This window comes from Argopecten irradians, chromosome 3 (assembly GCF_041381155.1).
Source record: "Argopecten irradians isolate NY chromosome 3, Ai_NY, whole genome shotgun sequence".
In the NCBI taxonomy this organism is placed as follows: Eukaryota; Metazoa; Mollusca; class Bivalvia; order Pectinida; family Pectinidae; genus Argopecten; species Argopecten irradians.
Window position 1 is genome coordinate 17,781,045 of NC_091136.1, and position 20,479 is coordinate 17,801,523.

Here is a 20,479-nt window from a genome sequence, read left to right on the forward strand (position 1 = left end):
CAATAGATGAGTTACACTACTCGTACTACATCGTCATAATAGTTTGTACAATTACGCGTACAACGCAAATCCATGTAAATTATTTCATTAGACCATGTCTTGGTGACTAAGTATTGTTCCAGATATAAGAAGAGAAACAACATACTGTTTTTGTCTTGTTGCTTCACAAATAATGGCATAGGCAACCTCTCACTTCTCTTCTTGAGTCGAAGCATTCTCTTTTTCTTATGCAATGTCTGAACTTTTCAAAATAAATCTGTATACGTATTCTATCTGTTTTTTTCTGTCACAAAAACATGGACACGAATTAACATAAATTATTAAGACTTTTTCCCATTTCATTTCTTATATTACTAAATAGTACAGTTCATCCTTGTATGGCAAACGAACGGATGACAAAAAATATCACACTGGGTTACCAATACGTTCCCGTTCGATTCTCGTTTGGATTAAAATAACTATGACCAGGATTCAATTCACGGTCCCTCGCACAACTCCAGTCATCTGACAAGTGCTACATGTACAACAAGAGGCCCAGAGGACCTGTGTCACTCACCTGGTTTGTAATGATAAGTAATGTTCTGAATATAAGATCATTGTTTATTTTCTGAAGGAATTTTAAGATTAAGCTTCAATTTCCATATCAATGTGGCCCACTCTTTCTGCTCCAGGGGGTCAGAGCCAAACTTTATACAAATTATGTTCTCCTTAGCAAAAGGATGTTCATGGCCAAATTTGGTTACATTCCATGCAGAACTCTATGACTAGTAGCAATGTAAAGAATTTACCTCTATTTCCCCTATTGGGCCCCGCCCCTCCTGTCACCGGGGGATCAGAGGCAAAATATATACCAACTCTGTTCCCCTTCCTCCAAGGATATTTGTGACCAAATTTGGTTACAATCCATGTAGAACTGTATGACTAGTAGCGATAGAAAGGAAATGTTGACGGACGGACGACGGTCTGACGGACGGACCACGGAAGCCGCGCAATGATATAAACTCACCGGCCCTTCGGGCCAGGTGAGCTAAAAACTAATTCAAGTTGGGTTTTTTAATAATATTTTTGTCATAGTTTTAATCAATATGCTACTAATTTATCCTTCTTGAACGCAATGTATTTTCGGTAAAGTTTGGTAAATCAATTTTAGCGATGAATGATTATACATGTTACGCATAATATAAATGAAATGCGTATGTATATGTATTATGATTATTGATATGTTGCATAACAGTGTTATTGGTGATACAACTGAATATATAATTGCAATAACCAAATACAACCCTGAAAACTGATATCCCTAGGAATGTTCTGTACTGTTCAAAAAGGTCATTCGGAACATCCGTGTATCTTAGTAAGGGTCATTCGGAACAACACGGTGTCTTGTCCTACTTTTGTCCCCGAACAATATTAGCATCTTTATTTGATTGTAACAAAAGTTTAAAAGTCAGACGTGAGTTAATTATCAAGTCGTTACCATTGAAATGTTAAACTGATTGAAATCGACATAATAACCAAATGTCAGTGTAACACAAGTGAAATTCTCTTCTGTAGTTCAAAGGTTAATCTCTGTCGCGTGCGACCCATGTTATGTCATCTGATTGGCTGTTTGTCAATCCGTTTGAAAGACAACTTCTGGTTGGATGAACACGCATCTGTTTGTTTGTCCGACAGGGGGCGTTTTCACTTTCAATTTACGACAATAGGACGAGCCCCTATTATCCGGACCACGCGCCTCGGGACTTATAGGTCCTGGTTCCGACGTCGTTTCGTCTTTACAATAGATACCTCAACAGGAGTTTGGGGTTTCTTTCAAACACAGACCGAAAGAATTCGTTTCCCGTCGTTTAAGCTTATTTAATTTAGATTTATTTTGACTGAAGACAAGTCAGGCTTGTAAAAAAAGAAATTATGTTTGTTCCCGGTTGTTATAGAAATGTCTAATCGGGAAAACTACTGTTGCTGTCTCGACTGCCGAATTACGGTGATTTATTTTTGATTTGTAGAATAGTCACGCTTACAAACAATTTGTCTCGAATAACAAGGTATGCTCTTATATTAGGGAAGGGGACGAAATTCAGTGGCATCTCCATGTTGTACATGTAAGTCGGACATTTTCAAGACGTAAAATACGCTATTTAACATCAGTGCAAGTTGTATTCCTTAACAATACCATATTTACTATTGTAATACTACTAAGTATATCATGTAAACTATTTAGTTATGACGGCTTCAATCCAAACTTATTCCATTGTTATGGATATGCAAAAGGAGTCAGGCTCGTAGTTATTAACTTAGTAGTATGCTTTTTCGACATCGTAATATCGGAACCAACGGATTATATATTTTAGGCGAGAGACGGAAAAACAGAGATGGAGAGAAAGTAAAATCGGGAAAATGAAATAAAGTCATGTCATTACCAAATTTCTTAAAACTATGCTGAATGCTGATCAAAGCTTGACCACTGTAATTATAACTACAATATTGTACATGTACCGTATACAATAAAAAAGGAAGAAAGAACTAAAGAAAGATGTGCGCATCAATAACCTTGTTTGTGAATGTAATACATGTACACGTATGACAGCTTTCTGGTCGTTTAAGATATCGTTTTATATTCAAGATAAGAAATTACTTACAAGCGTCTAACAAGACGGTTAAATACGAACATTGAAGTTGATTTGTTAAAAAATGTGTCAGCAAATGGATCAGTGATAGAGAAAACGTCTTTGCCTCAAAATTGGTTATTTATTTCGAATCATAAGTGCAAGAATAACACCACAGATTTAGGTGTGATATGCAATCCCGATTTCATATATTATTACTTTCATGCTTATCAACCTCAAGAAATGATGATTTATTTGCGAACTTATATAAGAAAAGGTTAGTGAAAATCATAATTACGTCTTCGTGAAATCTTCACAAAGTAATTAAATCATGTGACCAAAAGATTTCTATTCTTGAGGTAAAATTTCAAACGCTGACCGCTCTAGGAAGGCGTTATTGTGTTTAATAGCGGCGGTCACTCTCACGTTCGCTCATTACGTGATGACCACTGACCACAATATAATCTATAACGGTCACTCATTACGTGTTCATCACTGACCACAATACCCAAACCAGATGACCATGCGTTACCTGAGACACATGTAACATATATTACAATTGTAAAGTTGAAATTCTTTGACCGTTACTTTGGTTAGAATTTCCAGTGGTCAGCCGACACTTTAGGTGTCCATTCTCACAGAGAGCCGCCCCGATTGGTACTGTGATTAGGTGTCTGTATTCCCTTTACAAGTGCCGAGGGTCAAATTCAAAATGACCTTTAAATAAAATGACCATCACATCGTCAGCTTGACTTAATAGTTTGATTTGAAAACATCAACCGAATAGTTCGTACTCTCGTCAATAAAATCAATTAACAGCAAATATAGGATATAAAGATATCATCATTTCAACCCTAAACTATTTTTGTAACTTAGAAAAGAAAATATCGGAGTTTATTTTAAAGATGACAAGCGGATACACAACGTTTACTGGTCATAGCTCGGTCCGGAATCTGGTTTTCTTTTCATATGACAAACACAGCGCACCGATTCTCTGATTAATTAGCCAATTTGTAGCATCAACTTGAACACAATTAATAATTTCTCCCTTGGGAGGGGTAACGTTTCACAACCATACAAAGCGCCACCTTGTTGCCGAAATTCAGGGCCGCTTATATCAAAGCTAAACGATTTCCGCCCCGCTGTGTGGAGTGTTCTGGGAGGGACTGGAGAGTAGATGATTTGTCACGGTACATCATAAACCCCGTTAATTGAAATAAAGCGAAACTAAAGACCTATATGAGGTGATAAAAATCACGCCAGTTTTAGTAGATGTTTAACAGATATCTGGTCTAACATAGAGCACTCCCAGGGTCAGATCTACCGGCAGCAGTCCCGGGGGAGTAGGGTCGAGAATCGGGATTCGTATATAATTAGGCAAGATTTCCTTAGATATTCACTTTATGTATTTCGTGCTCAATACTGAGGAATTAAATGATCACAGTTTAGGTTTAAACTGTCTACATGAAAAAATTTTTTTAAAGAATCACTTTTTTGTTCTAGTTGCAAGTGTTTATGTTACATGTAATCATGTATCATAGACTCAATTGCATCCTGCAATTTTATGAATATTTCTATCTAAATTTAATATAAAAATGATTATTTCCCTATTAAAAAAGACTTTATGATCTTGTCTGCAAACAGTAAAATGAGTTCAGTTCATTTTTGTAGTAAACCTTCCTATACGAATATAACTTTTGAACTGCTAATGGTACATGCTCTCTGATAGCTTCTAGTAGTGATATAAAAATATTATATTCTCTCTTGCGAATGAGGAGAGGAGAAGTTGTAGAAGGAGCAGCAACAGCAGGAGGAGGACTTGTACCTGATTGGTCTCCCGAGACATCATCAATCATTTTCAGCCAATCACAAGATCGCCACACTTGTCTTCGCGCTCCATCAATTAGTGCAGAAGGTACAGATCAAGATAGTCATCGATGTGTCTGGGACAGGGCCCAGGGGATGCCTCCCTGATGTCACGGCCAAGGACACGGAATTGTCTACACAAAGGCTACCAGACAGTCGTTATCTATGACTTAAGCTTAATGACTCTCGTTTTCATGATACAGCTGATTATGATTGTGATCCCCAGTGAGAACTTAGAGACTATCACACTGTGCAAAACAGTTTTAGGGGTGCATTGTATTTCCTTTTTTTTTTCAAATTATGTAGATAAAAGTGTATGGTGACCGAACATTTTCAAAGTGAACATATGTTATATACTGCAAGTTGAAATTGCATTCGTGTTTGTGATACGAAGATTGCCAAGAAAACCAATTTTGCTACCATGATACAGCGGGAAAGCAAAGTCGTTATCAGGTTCCAACAGAAGGCAAAAAAGCATGCGAACCCAAAAGGATTAATTTTCCGTTTTTTTTATGGAATCTCTACTTATATGAATGTACATGTATATTTCATTATTCCTGTCTTTCGACCCATTTCCAAACAGCAACGCGTTTCTGTTTAATTAGTTTTGGTCTATAACTACAAATGCATTTTTGTACAAAATTCCATCTGGATCAAATTACACCAGGCCTTATTGAAAATAATTCGGCATTAAGTTCCAAATCCTGCAAAGATTTCCCTCCTACACACTATCGAGTTCCATTGATTTCTAACTAATTTGGTATTTGTACATATAATATGTATATGAACCAAGCATCATTCAACCTAAATTGGGCATGTTATCATCTTGTTCATGTAGCTCAGTATGAATTAATTCCATTTCATCGATAATACAATTATATTGAGCTACATGTAATAGACATATTCATTAACATATACATGTATCTTCACGTACTTGTCAGTGTTTAGATGAGTACACACTGTGAACTTGATGATTTATAATAAGTCATGAATATTAAGATAAACATAGTGATCACAATGCGTACTATTTGTCATACGATTATGGTCTAAACCAAGTGATGATTCGGTACAAGGATTCTAAAGAGTAGCTGTTATGAATGATATAAAAATATACTTTTTCATAATCATTTTCAGTGGCTTAATTAAATAATGTATAACCATCCATAATGTAAACAAACCATTGCGCCATTTGCAGAGATTCTTTCTATATCACGAGAAAAGGATACTAACAGTTAAATACAATGAAAAGGTTATGCATGGTAATATGAAAAGCCAATTGAAAATAACTATTCAAAAGATTCAACATAATGACGTTTACGAAATGACGTTTTAGGTTGGCTGATAGAGCGATAAAATTCAAAAACAAACAAATCAGTAAAAGTTGATTCATCATTTATTTCAACATCATGTCCTTGATTTAGTTTCTGAAAACAGACATTTGTTCATTAGATTGCACAAAAATTCATTGTGATCTTCGTTATCAGTATTGCACTTTCAATCTTTGCGGTCTGGTCACATGACCATAACATATATGAGATCACGTAATGTATGTGTTAAAATCTATTTCCATGTAACGTTGTCAGCTAACAACTTTCAATAGAAAGAAAGGAGAGAAAGGATAGATGAGAAACAATGGACGGAATGACAGAGGTATATATTTACAAAAGATAGAAAGACGTGGAAAGAAGAAGACATAGGGAAGAAAAGTATAGGAGGATGAGAGAACATTATAAAAAAAATATTGGCTGGTATTTTAATAACGTTATATTATATACACAAATCACAGTTAGGCATAGTAGATACACATCGCGTGACTAAAATGCAATACATTTTAGAACTATTGACCGATATTTGCGTAGGGAGTGCACAGCTCCATCGGATTTCAATAAGTAAACCGAGGTAAACAATGATATACAACAATAACAATTTTATAGTAATTACATTGTGTACGACGTCGAAATATGAGTAAACTGTAAAAACGTGAACGTCATATACTACATCACTTAGTGCATTATTATCATACAACCAAACAACATACGTGACAAATGGAGATGAAAATAAAACAGGTTTCCAAACCACCTGCTTATCACGTGATTTATTTTAATTCAACGTACAAATGTAGGTTGACAAATTAAACTAAGTTTATCAAATGCATTTGCACGTTATGTTAACAAATACTGTCTCCCACAAGACTTTAACACAACAGCATGTTTGTAGGGAAATGACCGAGGACTGATTCTGACTAGAATTATAATCAAAGGCTTAGAATATCTTAATCAATATCCATGGGTTAAACTTCCGGCCCAAAACGGTCTATGTGGCATAACATCACTTCCGTAACTATGTCTCTGGTCGCTATGGATACCAAGCATGTTCAGGTGTTCATTGGATGGACTTAACATGCCAGAATGACGGACAACAATAGGAGAGAACCCACGATGTCGGGGGGAGATCACACTTTGTGGCGATATTGGCGACAGTGCTGCGTGCGCAGACACCGGAAATGACATTAGTTTTGGAGAATAAAATGGCGGCGATCTTTCAAAAGGTGGGCTCCCTAGCGGTTCCCTTGGGAAATCTTGTGAGAGAGTCCTTGGGTCTGAGTCTAATGAACGTTTAGGTGTTGATTGTGTAAGTCTTGATATGCTGAAGTCGGATGTCGGTTTGCGCACTTTTTGGTTGTTTTCGGCATTATCCGGTCTCAGGCATTCCGAACATTGCCGTGTGGGGGAGGAACTGGATCCCAGGAACGTTTTTCCGCACCTCACACATTCGTCTTGTGTATCATCTAGAAAATTAGACGCAATCATTAGTGGCTGATATAGTGTCTGGGTTATAACCGGAAATCACTTAAGCCGTCTAAATAGTTTGGACGGACTCTGATATCCGGAAATTGCATTGTGAAGTGCTTGTTATATAAAGCCGTCTATAGTAGTCGTTTCCAGTTAAGCGAATGGGAAACTATTTATCACAGAATTAGAGGTGAAAAGTTCATGCCATCACATTTTCCCAAGGCCAACAATTATTTACATTGCAAATTAATACATGTACATGTATCATACGATATGTAAGTGTTAATTTTCATATCAAATCCCTGTTTTCAAGCGTCATTTCCTATTTTTGTTGCTTTCTTTGTAGTGTGTAAATCAAAATAGCGCAACAGTGTCTTTCGTTTTCTATGGAATTTGCTTTATATAAGTCAATTTAACTCGTCTACATAAAGAATGCTGTTGGATAGTATGAACTTGATAATAAATTAAAATCATATAAATTAGATTTTTGGACCATTAATACCGATACTTACTTTCATGCGTTTTCATGTGTGTCTTTAGGTTACACTGGAGTGCAAACTTCTTGGAACAAATGTAACATTCGTGTGGTTTGTCTCCTGAAAATAAACAAACGGTTGATCAATTAACTTATTGGCATGAATAACCCTTAGAAATACTGTACATATCAATCATCTTTTCTGAGTATGCAGACACCTCTATTATGCAGGTTTTTTTTTTTTTTTTTTTTTTTTTTTTGGGGGGGGGGGGGGCGATTTGTTTATTATACTTAAGCTTTGAACTAGCCACTGAGAAAACGGAAACATGTGATCTACTTCACAGCTATTCTATCGGATTATTTTTTAAACGTGTGCGTGTGAGGGTGTGTGTGTGGGTGTGGGGGTCGTATAATATAAATACAGTCATATCAATTTACCTGAGTGCAAGAGCTGGTGATTTTTAAGGTTGGTTTGCTTGCTGAAGCCACGATTGCAGATATCACACTTGAATGGCCATGAGCCGTTATGGACGTACATATGACTTCGGAGGTCCCCTGGGGTCGGGAAAGACTTAGAACACAAAGTACACTTGTGGGGTTTCTCCTGAAAAATAAAGGTAAAATGGAATTAAATATACTTGTATAATATTAATAAACATTATTTAAGTAGTATAAAAATATAATGAATGCCATCATCAGGCAGTAGATAATTTCAAATTTAAAAATGTACTAGATTTCAATTTATTCAGTATTTTATGTTTTTGTCTTAACTAGACTTATGTTAAGCATTAACTCTAAATTTGTATTTCGTGATTCAAAAAAGTAAAAAAAAAATGGTCATGTTTGCAACTTATCTTTACTAATACATTTCAACTGAGCATTACCATTGGAAATATCGAAAGAAAGAAATCAATAAACATAAGCGAGGTGAGTAGTTCACCTTAGTGTAAGCCGGAAAAAATAATGAATAGAGTGACCTACCTTGTTGTGCGTCATCCGGTGATAGTAGAGGTTAGAACTGGCGGTAAAACGTTTACCACAGATCTTACACTGGTGAGGTTTCTCTCCACTGTGTATCCGTCTATGTGTGTTTAATGAACTGGAGGTGGAAAATGCCTTACCACAAACATCACAAGCATGAGGCTTCTCACCTAGAATAAAAAATATATCAAAGTATTGAAAGGACTGTATATCAATTTGGCATTGTATTTAAATTTTTCTCTTTTGTTGCCAATCGTGCAGTAAACTCCAAGCACTCTACATTGCTATATATCTATCATTGTATGAAGTACCAAAGAGATCATAAATTTTTTGACATCATGCACCGCCAGGTACCTCGCCATTATTCTAAATCAAAGTATTGAAAGTACTGAACTAAAACTTTCTCATTGAAATTGGGTTAAAATATTAACGGTATCAAAATATTGAATGACATCGATGTTCTATTTCTATTTGATTTCCAATGTTATCGGCTACATGTGTTTTTAGTTGACAAAGCATTTAAATGAATTTGATTAAAATCATTTTTATTTTAACATGAACATTATATAAACTGACCTGTATGCACACGCATATGCCGCTTCAGTAAGGACGGTCGATCGAACTTCTTCCCGCACACGTCACATGGTAACCACGTGCGTTCGCGGTTACGTTTGCCGGTGCGTGACGTCACTAGACCTAACTGTTCAGGACTGCTGTTGGTTGTCGTATCGGACTCACTCTTTGTCTGAAAAATATGAAAATGATTTATTAAATATTGAATGGTGCATAAAATGTATGTGTGATTTGATATATATTGTTTTATCTTGCATAATTGTATGAAAACGAATAATGTGAACAAATAATAAAATTAGAACAGTTTACAGCACATATTAGTTTCATTCTGCATCTCGGTTGTTGTCAATGGTTATATGATGCATTATATTTTGTAATATTTATTTCTGTTTGTGACAAGCGTTTACCTGTTCGGATTTGTCGCTCTCCTGTTCACTCATGACGTCACTCAGACAATCGTCCTCCCGTGTGATCGGTGACGTAAATAGTGTACTTGTATCTAGGGAAATCGGCGAAATCAATTCTTTACTGTCTGACTTTGGTGCTGAAATAAAAAAAAAATACATACAAATTAATCATGAACAATTAAATAATTTAACGCATTATTTTCATATCCCACCACAATTAACAGTCAAGTTATTTTTAATGCACCCCTTATGTTCCTGACCTGATATTGTTATTCTATGTACTATTGGATCTCTTCTTAAAAAAATAATTAGTAAACTTACCGATTTCGGGAGATTGTTCTTGTTCTGGTATTTCTTGAGATGTAACATCCGGTTTTGGTTTCGTGGCTTCCTCTTCAGCATCAAAGAAGACGACGATTGGGTCGTTTGGTGTCACGTGTTTGATGGCCTGAAACACTGGCTCGCCTTTAATTATCACAGCCACGAAGTTGACGTCATCGATGTTTGACGATGATTTGACGAAACGAATCCAGTTACAATGCCGTACAGACGTCTCCTCGACATCGATGATTTCATCGTAGCAGCCAAATTTGTATCGTATCTGTGAAGAAACAAATATTGTCATGGTGAATACTGTAACAAGCAGTAAAACTTAACATATTTCGAATATATATCAAAATATATACTATACCAAATTTAACGAAGTTTTATCAATGTTTCGGAAATAATGGAAATTCCTCTATACAAAAAATATATACTTTTTTCAATATGGAATATTTAATGCTGTATATTGCATCTATAAAATAATTTCCAGAGATGATTGGCAATATAAATTCAATTTTAATGTTTTCAATTTTCAATTTCAGGTTCATGTTTTAGGCATTACCCCATAAATGTGTTAAGGTAATCGTCAAGTAATCAATGTTCCCAAAATAATCAAAGAACATTCACGATAAAAGTTATACTTGCAGGCAATCAATTGGTAGGATTATCCAAAAACCGTGGATTTAAAATAGGCTTATTTCGTTCGCGGAAAAATGATAAAAGAAAAATCGTCCGAACTGAAGCTGTTTTGACAGCATCTTAACATAGAATAGCTATAAATGCCGTCGAATTTATAAATGTAATTCTATTACAAAATAGTCATAGATCAAACGAAAAATATCCCTCTTAATAGATTAAAATTAAAGACCTGTATTAGAAGGTTTCAAATTCAATTTCCGTTTCTTACAAGACAATTGCAACGCACAAGGATATCGAATTGCCTTTCATACACGACGATACTACGCCTCTCTTTGTTACAAGGTTGCAGTCAGTGGGATATTTCTTTTCAGTTGTAATAACACGTTTTGAATCCTTGTAATTGTGTAAATGATGAGCGCACTCTCGTCTTCAACAAGATCTCTCTTTCATAAAAATTGAGAATTTATTAGAGTTTAATCTGCTGGCCGATGGCTTGCACGGCGATGGACGGAAGAGTAGCCACTGGTCAGATTATCCGGAGTATCATTTATCAGATCCCCAATTGGTCACGCGCCGGACAGTTAACGCTGCTAATTGTTATGGTAGGGAGGGAGAATAGGGGGCAACCTGTTACCATGATGTCTCGTGCTGTGGCCCGGACCAACACGTGCTGGTCACGCGGTCCTCGTTAATCAACACTGACCAGTTACCGACGTCAACGGTTATGATATCAAAAGTAATAGTTTTATTGACTTTTAGTAAAGTTGAATGTCTCGTCACAAAAAAACAACAACAAAAACAGCAGGACGGCTTATTGTTTTGACTTGTTTAGTAAATACAGTCATTGGTATAGTCACCAGGAACTTAAATGAAAAACAAGGCTTGATATGAACCATTAATTTTCATAAACAAAACGGTATAGAGGAGCAATAAAATAGTCAGTGGAAAATCTCTTATGATTCATCACCCGATAATAATATAAAAAATATGCTTCATCGCGCTTAAACATCCTAGTAGGCTCACTTCTTGACCTCTATGACATTTAGACAAACATCTGTACATTGTATATGACGGGGCGGTACATAGTCTGGGTCAGTCCTCCCCGGGAGGGACAAATATAGATCACGATCTCTGTCCTTTTGAAGACACCATAACGTTAACTAAAGTTGTGTCCGAATGTAACAGATGTGTCGGTCGTGTGTCCTCCTCGACTTACGTCAGCTGACCACTGTCCACCATTGTCCAGTACAACCGATTTAAAAGTTCATTCAAAGTCAGCGTTTTAGTAAGCCTCATCCAATTCACGGCGGATTTGATTTCAAAAGAACAAATAACTACTCATGCGCACTGGCGCTGCGCCGAGTTACACAATGGCAACCAATTAACACCGTCGTCACAACGGTAGAACTCTTTTGTTGAGGAGGTTCGATTGTGCGCTTCAAACATTACAACAATTTAATTAAACATTGATGAGACTTTATTGCTAGAGAACGAGAGCTGTATCGCTTTCATTATGTCAACTTCAATGAGGGATTACATTGACGGCTATTATTTCAAGTGGTCAGTCGCTTTTTATCCGGCCAGAACTCAATGGTCACCCACCCACTACAGTTACCGGCATTACCACCACCGGCCATTATTTTAAGTGTAACCGATTCAGTAAAGCGCTTTTCGTCTGGTCACCATCGTCATTTGGTACTTGAGTAGTCAGTTATGGGGCTTTGGACAGTGGACAGTACTTCCTGTTACACGAACTGACCATTTATCACTGGTAGGTGGAGTGTTAACTGCCACTAAAACAGCACAATGGTCCCTTTAATAGTATCTACATAGTAAGCAAGGAAGGTGGTCCCAGGGTCGAAGAATTCGACATCTTAGGGGTAACGGGAAACACAAGATCTTGGGATATGGTACCCGCTCCGGGGGTAGTGATCTAATGACCAACGCATAAAGGAGACTTGATACATAATAATAGCATATCTATATGAAAATGTTTTTAAAAGCATTTTCAAACTAACTGATATACCCTATTCCCATACAAACATAATTTCCCCTGACAATTCATATTTATTTATAAAAAAATAGTGATCTTATCTTCTTCGAAAACTCAAAAAAAAAGCTTCGAAAAATTGCAATTTCATTTTATAACGGCTTTACTGTGATACGACCTCTAAGCTATATAACTAGTTTCGTAATCCGTTTAGGAGGTCCGGATTCCGGGTTCGGTCATTAATATTTCGCACGTGCTTCCTTATCAACTTACGTTATCAAAGGGCAAGTGTTTGTATTAGCTGTATAATGATTACAAATATCTCGCGATTATCTGTTTACATCTCCTACATTAACCAGACATAGACTTATCGCCCCATCATATAAATACACCAACGACAAATTAATACAGACGGCGAGATAAGCACGGTGTTGGTTTTCAAAATATCGCGCCAGATTCCACAACCGTTCAGTGTTTGTATTGGGTGTTCTGGGAATTCAGCTATGACTTTGTTACAGTTTATTTTGATCCGTATTTGCTTCTTAATTTGTTATATTCAATAATCATGTATCCCTCTGTTCATTAATTCTTGTTCATTCATTCATTCATTCATTCATCCATTCTTTTATTTATCCATCAATTTATTCATGTTTTAATCAGTTGGTTCATTCTTAATAAATTCGTTCATACATCCATCATTCATTCATTAATTTTTCTTCTTTACATATACTATTTCCTTTCAGTTTCTTTTTAGAATTATACCTATAGATTTTGTTAGTTGAAAGATATTTAAGATATACTAATTATAGGTACAAAAGTAACTTGTAACGTCTTGTCAAGTGACGCGTTCGAAATTCACTTCTGTGCGCACTTTAATATCGTCACATTATTATAATTAAATGCTAAGTGATGTTAGACCACGTCCGGAATAATTGTCCGTCACGGCGCGGGGTTCTCACTTTTAGGACACACCTGAAGGGTGTTTAGTCCACTTCATTATCAACTGATTATCGCACGTGGTCCGGTCTAACCTGACGAGAACGTGCTAACGAACCCCTTCAATGACAATCGACCACGTGACCCCACGTGGTGTCCACACAATGAAACAAATAGCATGTCGGTATTAACCAAAAGAGAAATATTTGTAGTGAAATAAACAACTTTTTTATTTCAAGAAACATTGGCAGAGAAACGATCACAATTATGATATCAACGTCATTTAGGTAATGTATTTCTTTTATGTCGTCTGATGGCTACACATTACTATTGTGAAACAAAATCGCGCACAAAATGATAAAAAATTGTTTTGTCATCATATAATAAACGCCATTACAATAATCTATTCATGTCGCCGTTCAGGCTCTTTATATTAGCTCTAAATACTTTGAATTGTCCATGCATACGATCTTGAATCTCGTTAAATATTTAGTGTTTCAGATTTTGTGAACTTGGACGTGAAATGTACTAGTTATATCAAAATCAAAAAAGAATTTCTAAAAACTATAAGAAATGAGAGCATGAGTGAGTTATGAAAATGCAAAGCTTCTCCGATTAATGCGATGATTTCAATAAATAAACATTTATGTTAAGATTAAATTTCCGAGACCCCCAGTGCTTACCACACAGGCGGATTATCTGTAAAGAATTCAAATTTGGTCAAATTAAATGATGATCCGGAATGACAAATATCAGGAGATAATAGGGAGACTTCTAGATATCTTATCAGACAACACACCAATCCGGCCCCGTGGTGCTAATTGTAATATAGCCGGGCGGAATTTAAATTCCGGCACCTGTTTCGTGATTATAATCTCCAAAGAGACATTGCGCTTCTTTGCAAAATTTAGATGATAGTCTTACTAAATATAAGATCAAGAATAAAGTTGAAAATAACAACAACGATATACTAATCATGCTAATAGCAATAGGAACTTTGAACAGCAACAACGAAATAGTGACAATACAACGAAAAAGGTCTAAGAAAACAGCTAAATTTTCGATTATTATTCACTTTATCGGTAGCTATCTTTTACACTAAATAAACACGCGGAGTGGCAATGTTTGTGGATTTAAGTTTAGTAAGTAAACAGAGAGTATTTCTGACTGATGATCAGTACACGGACAGTTGTGTATCTATCCCTAATCCCATCCCGGTGTAATCACCGGCTTTGTTAGACCTTGTTTGAAGGTTATAAATCATCCGTTTTACGGAGTGTTACTGTTTACTGGACTAATGTAGTCCGTAAATATACCTGTACTAACTCTCTCACCCGTGGAAACGTTAGGTAAATACAGATTATATACCTCTTACACCCGGAGAAGATGTAGGTAAATAAACAACAGTTTATTGTGTTCTTTAAAATGGGGTCCTTGAAGGGGGTCGGTCAAAACCGAAGTGGCCATTTTAGAGACGTAATTTCCATAAAAATCAAATAAAGAGAAAAAGTATATTATCTCTTAAGCATTGACTTACAAATACTTTAACAGACTCAATTGTTGAACTTCGGAGATATAACCTTAGTAAAATACAATTTGTGGTTACCCCTTTATGGCCCCTGAAGGGTTAAAGATCAAACGCTTCCGTTATTTTTATACAATGAGTCTTTGTAAAAGATTTGTTTTCTATCTTCTGTTGTTTGAGAGGAATCCTCTTAGACGTGTGATCCAAATATGATGAAGACAATGTCGACTATTGTTTACTTTCTCAAACACAAAAACCTGGAATCCTAGCTGGACCCTATCTATTTCATTTGGTAAAAGTGTTCATATGCAATTAATCTAATTTGGCGAAAATCTAAAAGAACACTTGGGTGCTTGAACTTTTTTTATCAAATGATACCATTTTGTTACAAAAATATCCCTTTCCCCAAAAAGTTTTTTTTTTCAATACGTTTGTAATTTATCATTTTATTTGTATTTTACATGTCGTGTTAACAGCTAGCTACATAGTCTTCGATGCGTGTGAGGATTAACGTGGAGTGATGCTGGATTGTACCTTAATAGGTCTTTAGTATTGTATCTGACAATTTGTGCAAATGATAGACCCTTTCGAACACTGCCACCAACGTTCACTTTTTCAGTTCTAGTAAGTTTGAGTGCAAACATTATCAAGAGAAGCGATAAATAAAGCTCTTACGGGAGAAGACTTATATAGACTTGCCTGTTGTCTGATCCCTTTAATATTTGTTATTAATAAAATATGTTGAAATGAAATGAAATAAAGCTCTGCCCAAACATTCTCAATCATCCTAACACAATGTTCACTATTGCCTGTCGTGTAGCCATTGTCTATGCAATTCCGCGTTCTATTGTTATAGATACATCTGATTTTTTTCTCATTCAGATACCCAGACATCTTTAACACTTAAATTGTCATTACAGAATCTTGGAAGTGCTAGGGGTATTCTTCTGGTGGCACGTGGTGTTAGGTCTAACTGCGCTTGTCACAGTCACAGGAAGCTGCAATATGGTTTCTAAATCCCGGAACCAAAGTGTTCACTGATTACGGATTAACAGAATATCGCCCATTCATAAAATACAAAAGATGTCAAAAAATAAGATGACGCGTCTTTTCTAGCTTCATCAATGGTTTAACAACTGGACTGTGACCTTTTGACTGGGAGTTGTGAGGCTCTGTAGTACTAATCCGGACTGGTACTACCGAGGGAACGAGACGTAGATTAGGGATTATTGTGCACGTGTCACAGCCCCTAGGGAGTCAGGACCACTAAGACGGAAGAATTGATACCATAGGGACTTACTAAGGTGTCATTGGGTTCCTTTCTATGTCACTAAGTAGAGTTATATATTACACGGGCTTCACATTTCATTGATTTAACAATTGCACCCATTGGGAAGATGCAGTTTGCTTTTAGAATAGAGTCTAATTAATTATTCTTATGTTTAATAAGGTAAAAACAGATATAGGAATTAAATCAAAATTTATGAACGAAGCATAACGATTATATACTTTAACTGTACTTTGGCTATGAAGGCATGTTTGCACAGAGTTATTTTTGAACCTCTCTTTATTGTATTATGGCCTAGGAGAAACATATACCCCTGTATATCTTTGTCCAAAATTCTTGCTCGCGGTTACAATTTGTCTCGCTTACCATTGCTCCTTTACACTTCCGACAAGATCAATAAACAGTTATTAACTCACGTGATAATAAACCGATTGATCTGCGGGTTAATCAAACTATATATCCACTTCGGTATGTGTATTTTGCTACCGGATACCGCTGAGGGCGTCTCTGTCGCGGCAGGGCGCATGCGGCTTCAGAGGAATATGACGTCACGAAATAGAGATGCTGCACGTACTTTGCGTGTTTGTTTAGACAAGAGAAATAGCGTGAAATCTCTCGCCGTCGATGATAAAGAAAATGAGAGATGAAAGGAGACCAAAGTAACGCGTGTGTTATATATACGTAATGAGTCTTTATTCTAAACGGGTTAATTATGATGTTGTCGCTATCAGAAATGATGGTGGGCGATATTACTGGCGAATAAACGGCATTTGTATAATTGTTAAAACATTTCAATTTGAAAAAAAAATATTTTGTTTGCTCTTATAAAACTTTTTTTATACTTCCAAATGAGTTTGCAAAATTTGCATAAGTTAAGTTTTATTCTGACATATCGAGTCTATCTAATACGTAAATATATCATATTTACATTGTAGTGTAATTATCTATAAAATGTTATATTCGAAATTAAAAAAAAAATAAATTTAAGCAATTGTGTATTAAGAAATTCTCTCTCTTTAAGAAAATAACATTACGCTTTATTGCGTAACATATCTAATGCATTAACATCATTATTTGTTTAATGTATTTTCAATTGAATCCTCTCTGGGAAAAGAAATTCTTTCTATGGAGTTTTCCTCTTGAAATCGAGTCCTGAATATGGGTTAATTATATTTTTTGTTAGATAAATGTTAGATGAAATACAAATATATTGATAAGAACATTGTTTGAAACGTATCATATTTTATAGAGTCAGCAAAACTTTTTTTTTAATTTTATTTATTTATCTATTTATTTATTGTGATTCGCGGTGAGATAATGGTAGCCAACCATTATTATCACCTATAGTTTGGTAATTGCTAGCACCGGATTTAAGAGACGATAACAACTCCTAAATCAGTACTCGATAATAATTGATGAGTAAACATGTTTTACATTAAAATTATACTTTTTTTTATTTAAAAAAAATCTATTTTAATCGTGTAATTAGTATACTATTAATAAATTAAACTAAAAATTCAACCCATCAACAGGAACGATGTCATTTTTCAGCTAGTACATTTGTATATCGATATTTTTGTTGCTCACCAAAAAAAAACCTCTTCGATAAAATTATGTAGTTTTAAACAACCTTTATGGATTTTTTTGGAAAATCTACTTTTCAAATGCATTTGCTTAAAAAATAAGAGTATAGTTTTTATAAAAAGAAAAGGAAAAGAAAACTTTAGTAGAGTATTCATCATCTAAAAGATATTATTTTCATAAAATCTGAATTAAGAAGTATATCATTTCTAGAAAAAGCTGTGTATGGCAATCTTTATTCATAGGTAATTAATAATCGTCTTTATCAACAGGAATTACTTCGGGAATATTACGTGTACTCAAAAACCCAATAGAAAAGAACTTCCGAAAGTTTTTTTTGACCTGGAACTTTTCTTTTAAAAAATACGGTTTTCGCGAGTAAAAGTCCTATAACGCCGTAATGACAATGAAGGTTTGATAAATATAGAAAATATTGCATAGAGCGAAATCCAACAAAAGAGACAAAAAAAATATGAAAACAATGCTAAGTTATCTTGTAGGTAATTAATAGAAATTAGAGCTAGATAATATTTTCAAATCTTTATGGATAAATAAGAAAATACTTACATCACAGGAGTCGAGTTTTGCGTAGATTTCTAACTTGTCGAGTCGGACGCTTCCTTGATCCGGACGGAAAGTTGTTCCGGATTGTATATGAACATTGCTCCAGATATCGACGAACATCTCCAGGACATTTTCCGGATTAGGATGCAGCGTTAAAACTAGTCCAAACTCCTCCGGAATTAACACACAGGAATCCATTTTTTAATTAGTTCTTTCTCACTTTTAAGTTTATATTAAAATATTAATTTTGACGAGAAAATGCTGTGATTGTATAAGACATAATTGATAAAAAAAACTTTGTTTAAAGTTACACACGGAATCTATCTTGTAAATGTCCAATACTGTTTTCGAAGTCACTGATGTTTTTCCTTTAAATACATTAAATTCCAAATGGAAATTATTGCTTTTTGAGTATTCAAAAGCAACGAAGCAAATAAAGTTCAAATTAAAAGTTTTCTTTTCAGTGTCACTTTCTCTCTCTGAGGTGGTCAGTGGTCAGACTCTAGCCTCCGGACAGCGATTATTACAGCAGTGGTCACTTACTAACTACCCTTTCACCTTCCTACTGACCATTATCACGGACTGGACATCGCTCGGACATTATAACGCCCACCCCAACACGGCCAGTATTGTGTGAAAATGATGTAATCGAACGCATCAGTAAGGCGCGCTCTGATTGGTCAATATAGCCCCGGTCACTTGTTGCGCCTGGTAGGGGGCCGGACCTTTCGCTTCGTATGGTGAACGGAGTTTCAATATACTACGGTCAAAAAATAATTAGCTGACCGGACTGGCCGGAGGGCTTGACCGTAGTCCAGTCATCATGTGACACTGCTTTCACTTTTTAGAAAATAAAAGTTTTTGTCTGTGGTTTTTGAAGTAAATCACAGAAACTGACAATAAATCTCCAAGTGAAAGGTCAGTATGGAATTTACCAGACATCCGTAGACCTTGACCCGTCATTATATATTCACGTCCGTATTATCTCATTCTTATTTGAATAAAAATTACCATAAAAAAAAACAAAATATATTAGATATAATTGTTCGATAAACTTTTGAAAAATTGAAATATATCCATCTCTTTATATTGGATTTAAAAAATCGATTTAAGAGAGTTCATTTTATACAATCAATATTTTACTTAAATCATCAAAATTGCAGTTATAAATGAAAATAAAAATATATCATTTAAACTTTAAAAATTATTCTTCTGTTTCCCTAGTTAAAGTTTGAAATATATATGTATACATGATATAAATAGGAATAGTATATTTTATCTTTTTCTTCAACGCTGAATAAGTATTTATCAAGGATGTAGATGAGTCTCACTTATAAATCCTTGCATTTATTTATATCATTAACTGACATGAATATTTTTATATATATAAAATGCATATTTTTAATATCAAAATTTTATTGCTCAATACCAATTACCTATGTTATAAACAACGCTATATAATTATATCTTACATATACTGTACGTAGGTAAATGGAGGTTAATTATAAACTACATTTTCGTACCGTATGTAAGTAATATATTAATACTATTATATGATTAATTTTAGCTACAGGTGTACATTTCTGTTACAGCGGAGATTTCTGTTTTATGTAAGCTTTAAATATCAGTAAGGATAAACATGTCGATGCCTCGATTTTTGCTGGAATGTTTTTAAATTATATCAAAATACAAATCTACCATCTTTATAAAGATGTCGCCTTTTACATCTTTGGAAGCAACTTCAACTTGTAAATTATTCTATATAAGTTTAAATTGAAAACCTAGTGGACTGTAATTATTTCAGATATGGTTTTCTTTCTTAGCATTTTTAGCGCCGGGCTTCTGCAAGATTGCGAGAAAATTAAAGATATTAAGTAGTTTATAAGCGTTTTATTCAAATTCAAATTCAGGGGATATATATATATAGTAGAA

The 20,479-nt window shown here is 35.1% G+C and overlaps 1 protein-coding gene across 1 annotated transcript; it reads right to left on the minus strand.

Annotated features, from left to right (window-relative positions):
- Positions 1–5,847: 5,847 nt before the first annotated feature.
- On the minus strand, positions 5,848–19,107 carry LOC138319945 (zinc finger protein 436-like). The gene is made up of 8 exons (XM_069263052.1): positions 18,551–19,107; positions 10,022–10,301; positions 9,701–9,837; positions 9,297–9,465; positions 8,721–8,890; positions 8,178–8,343; positions 7,777–7,860; positions 5,848–7,260 (listed from the first exon to the last, which is right to left on the minus strand). The coding sequence occupies exons 1-8, from the start codon at positions 18,743–18,745 to the stop codon at positions 6,749–6,751; spliced, it is 1,713 nt and encodes a 570-aa protein (XP_069119153.1). The 5' UTR covers positions 18,746–19,107; the 3' UTR covers positions 5,848–6,748.
- Positions 19,108–20,479: the final 1,372 nt, after the last annotated feature.

Coding starts and splice junctions, on each gene's coding strand:
- LOC138319945 (XM_069263052.1), bottom strand. CDS start 18,745: ATGGATTCCTGTGTGTTAATTCCGGAGGAGTTTGGACTAGTTTTAACG. Junction 7,861..8,177: donor TCACCAGCTCTTGCACTCAG/GTAAATTGATAT, acceptor GTTTATTTTCAG/GAGACAAACCACACGAATGT. Junction 7,261..7,776: donor ACACATGAAAACGCATGAAA/GTAAGTATCGGT, acceptor CTAATTTTCTAG/ATGATACACAAGACGAATGT.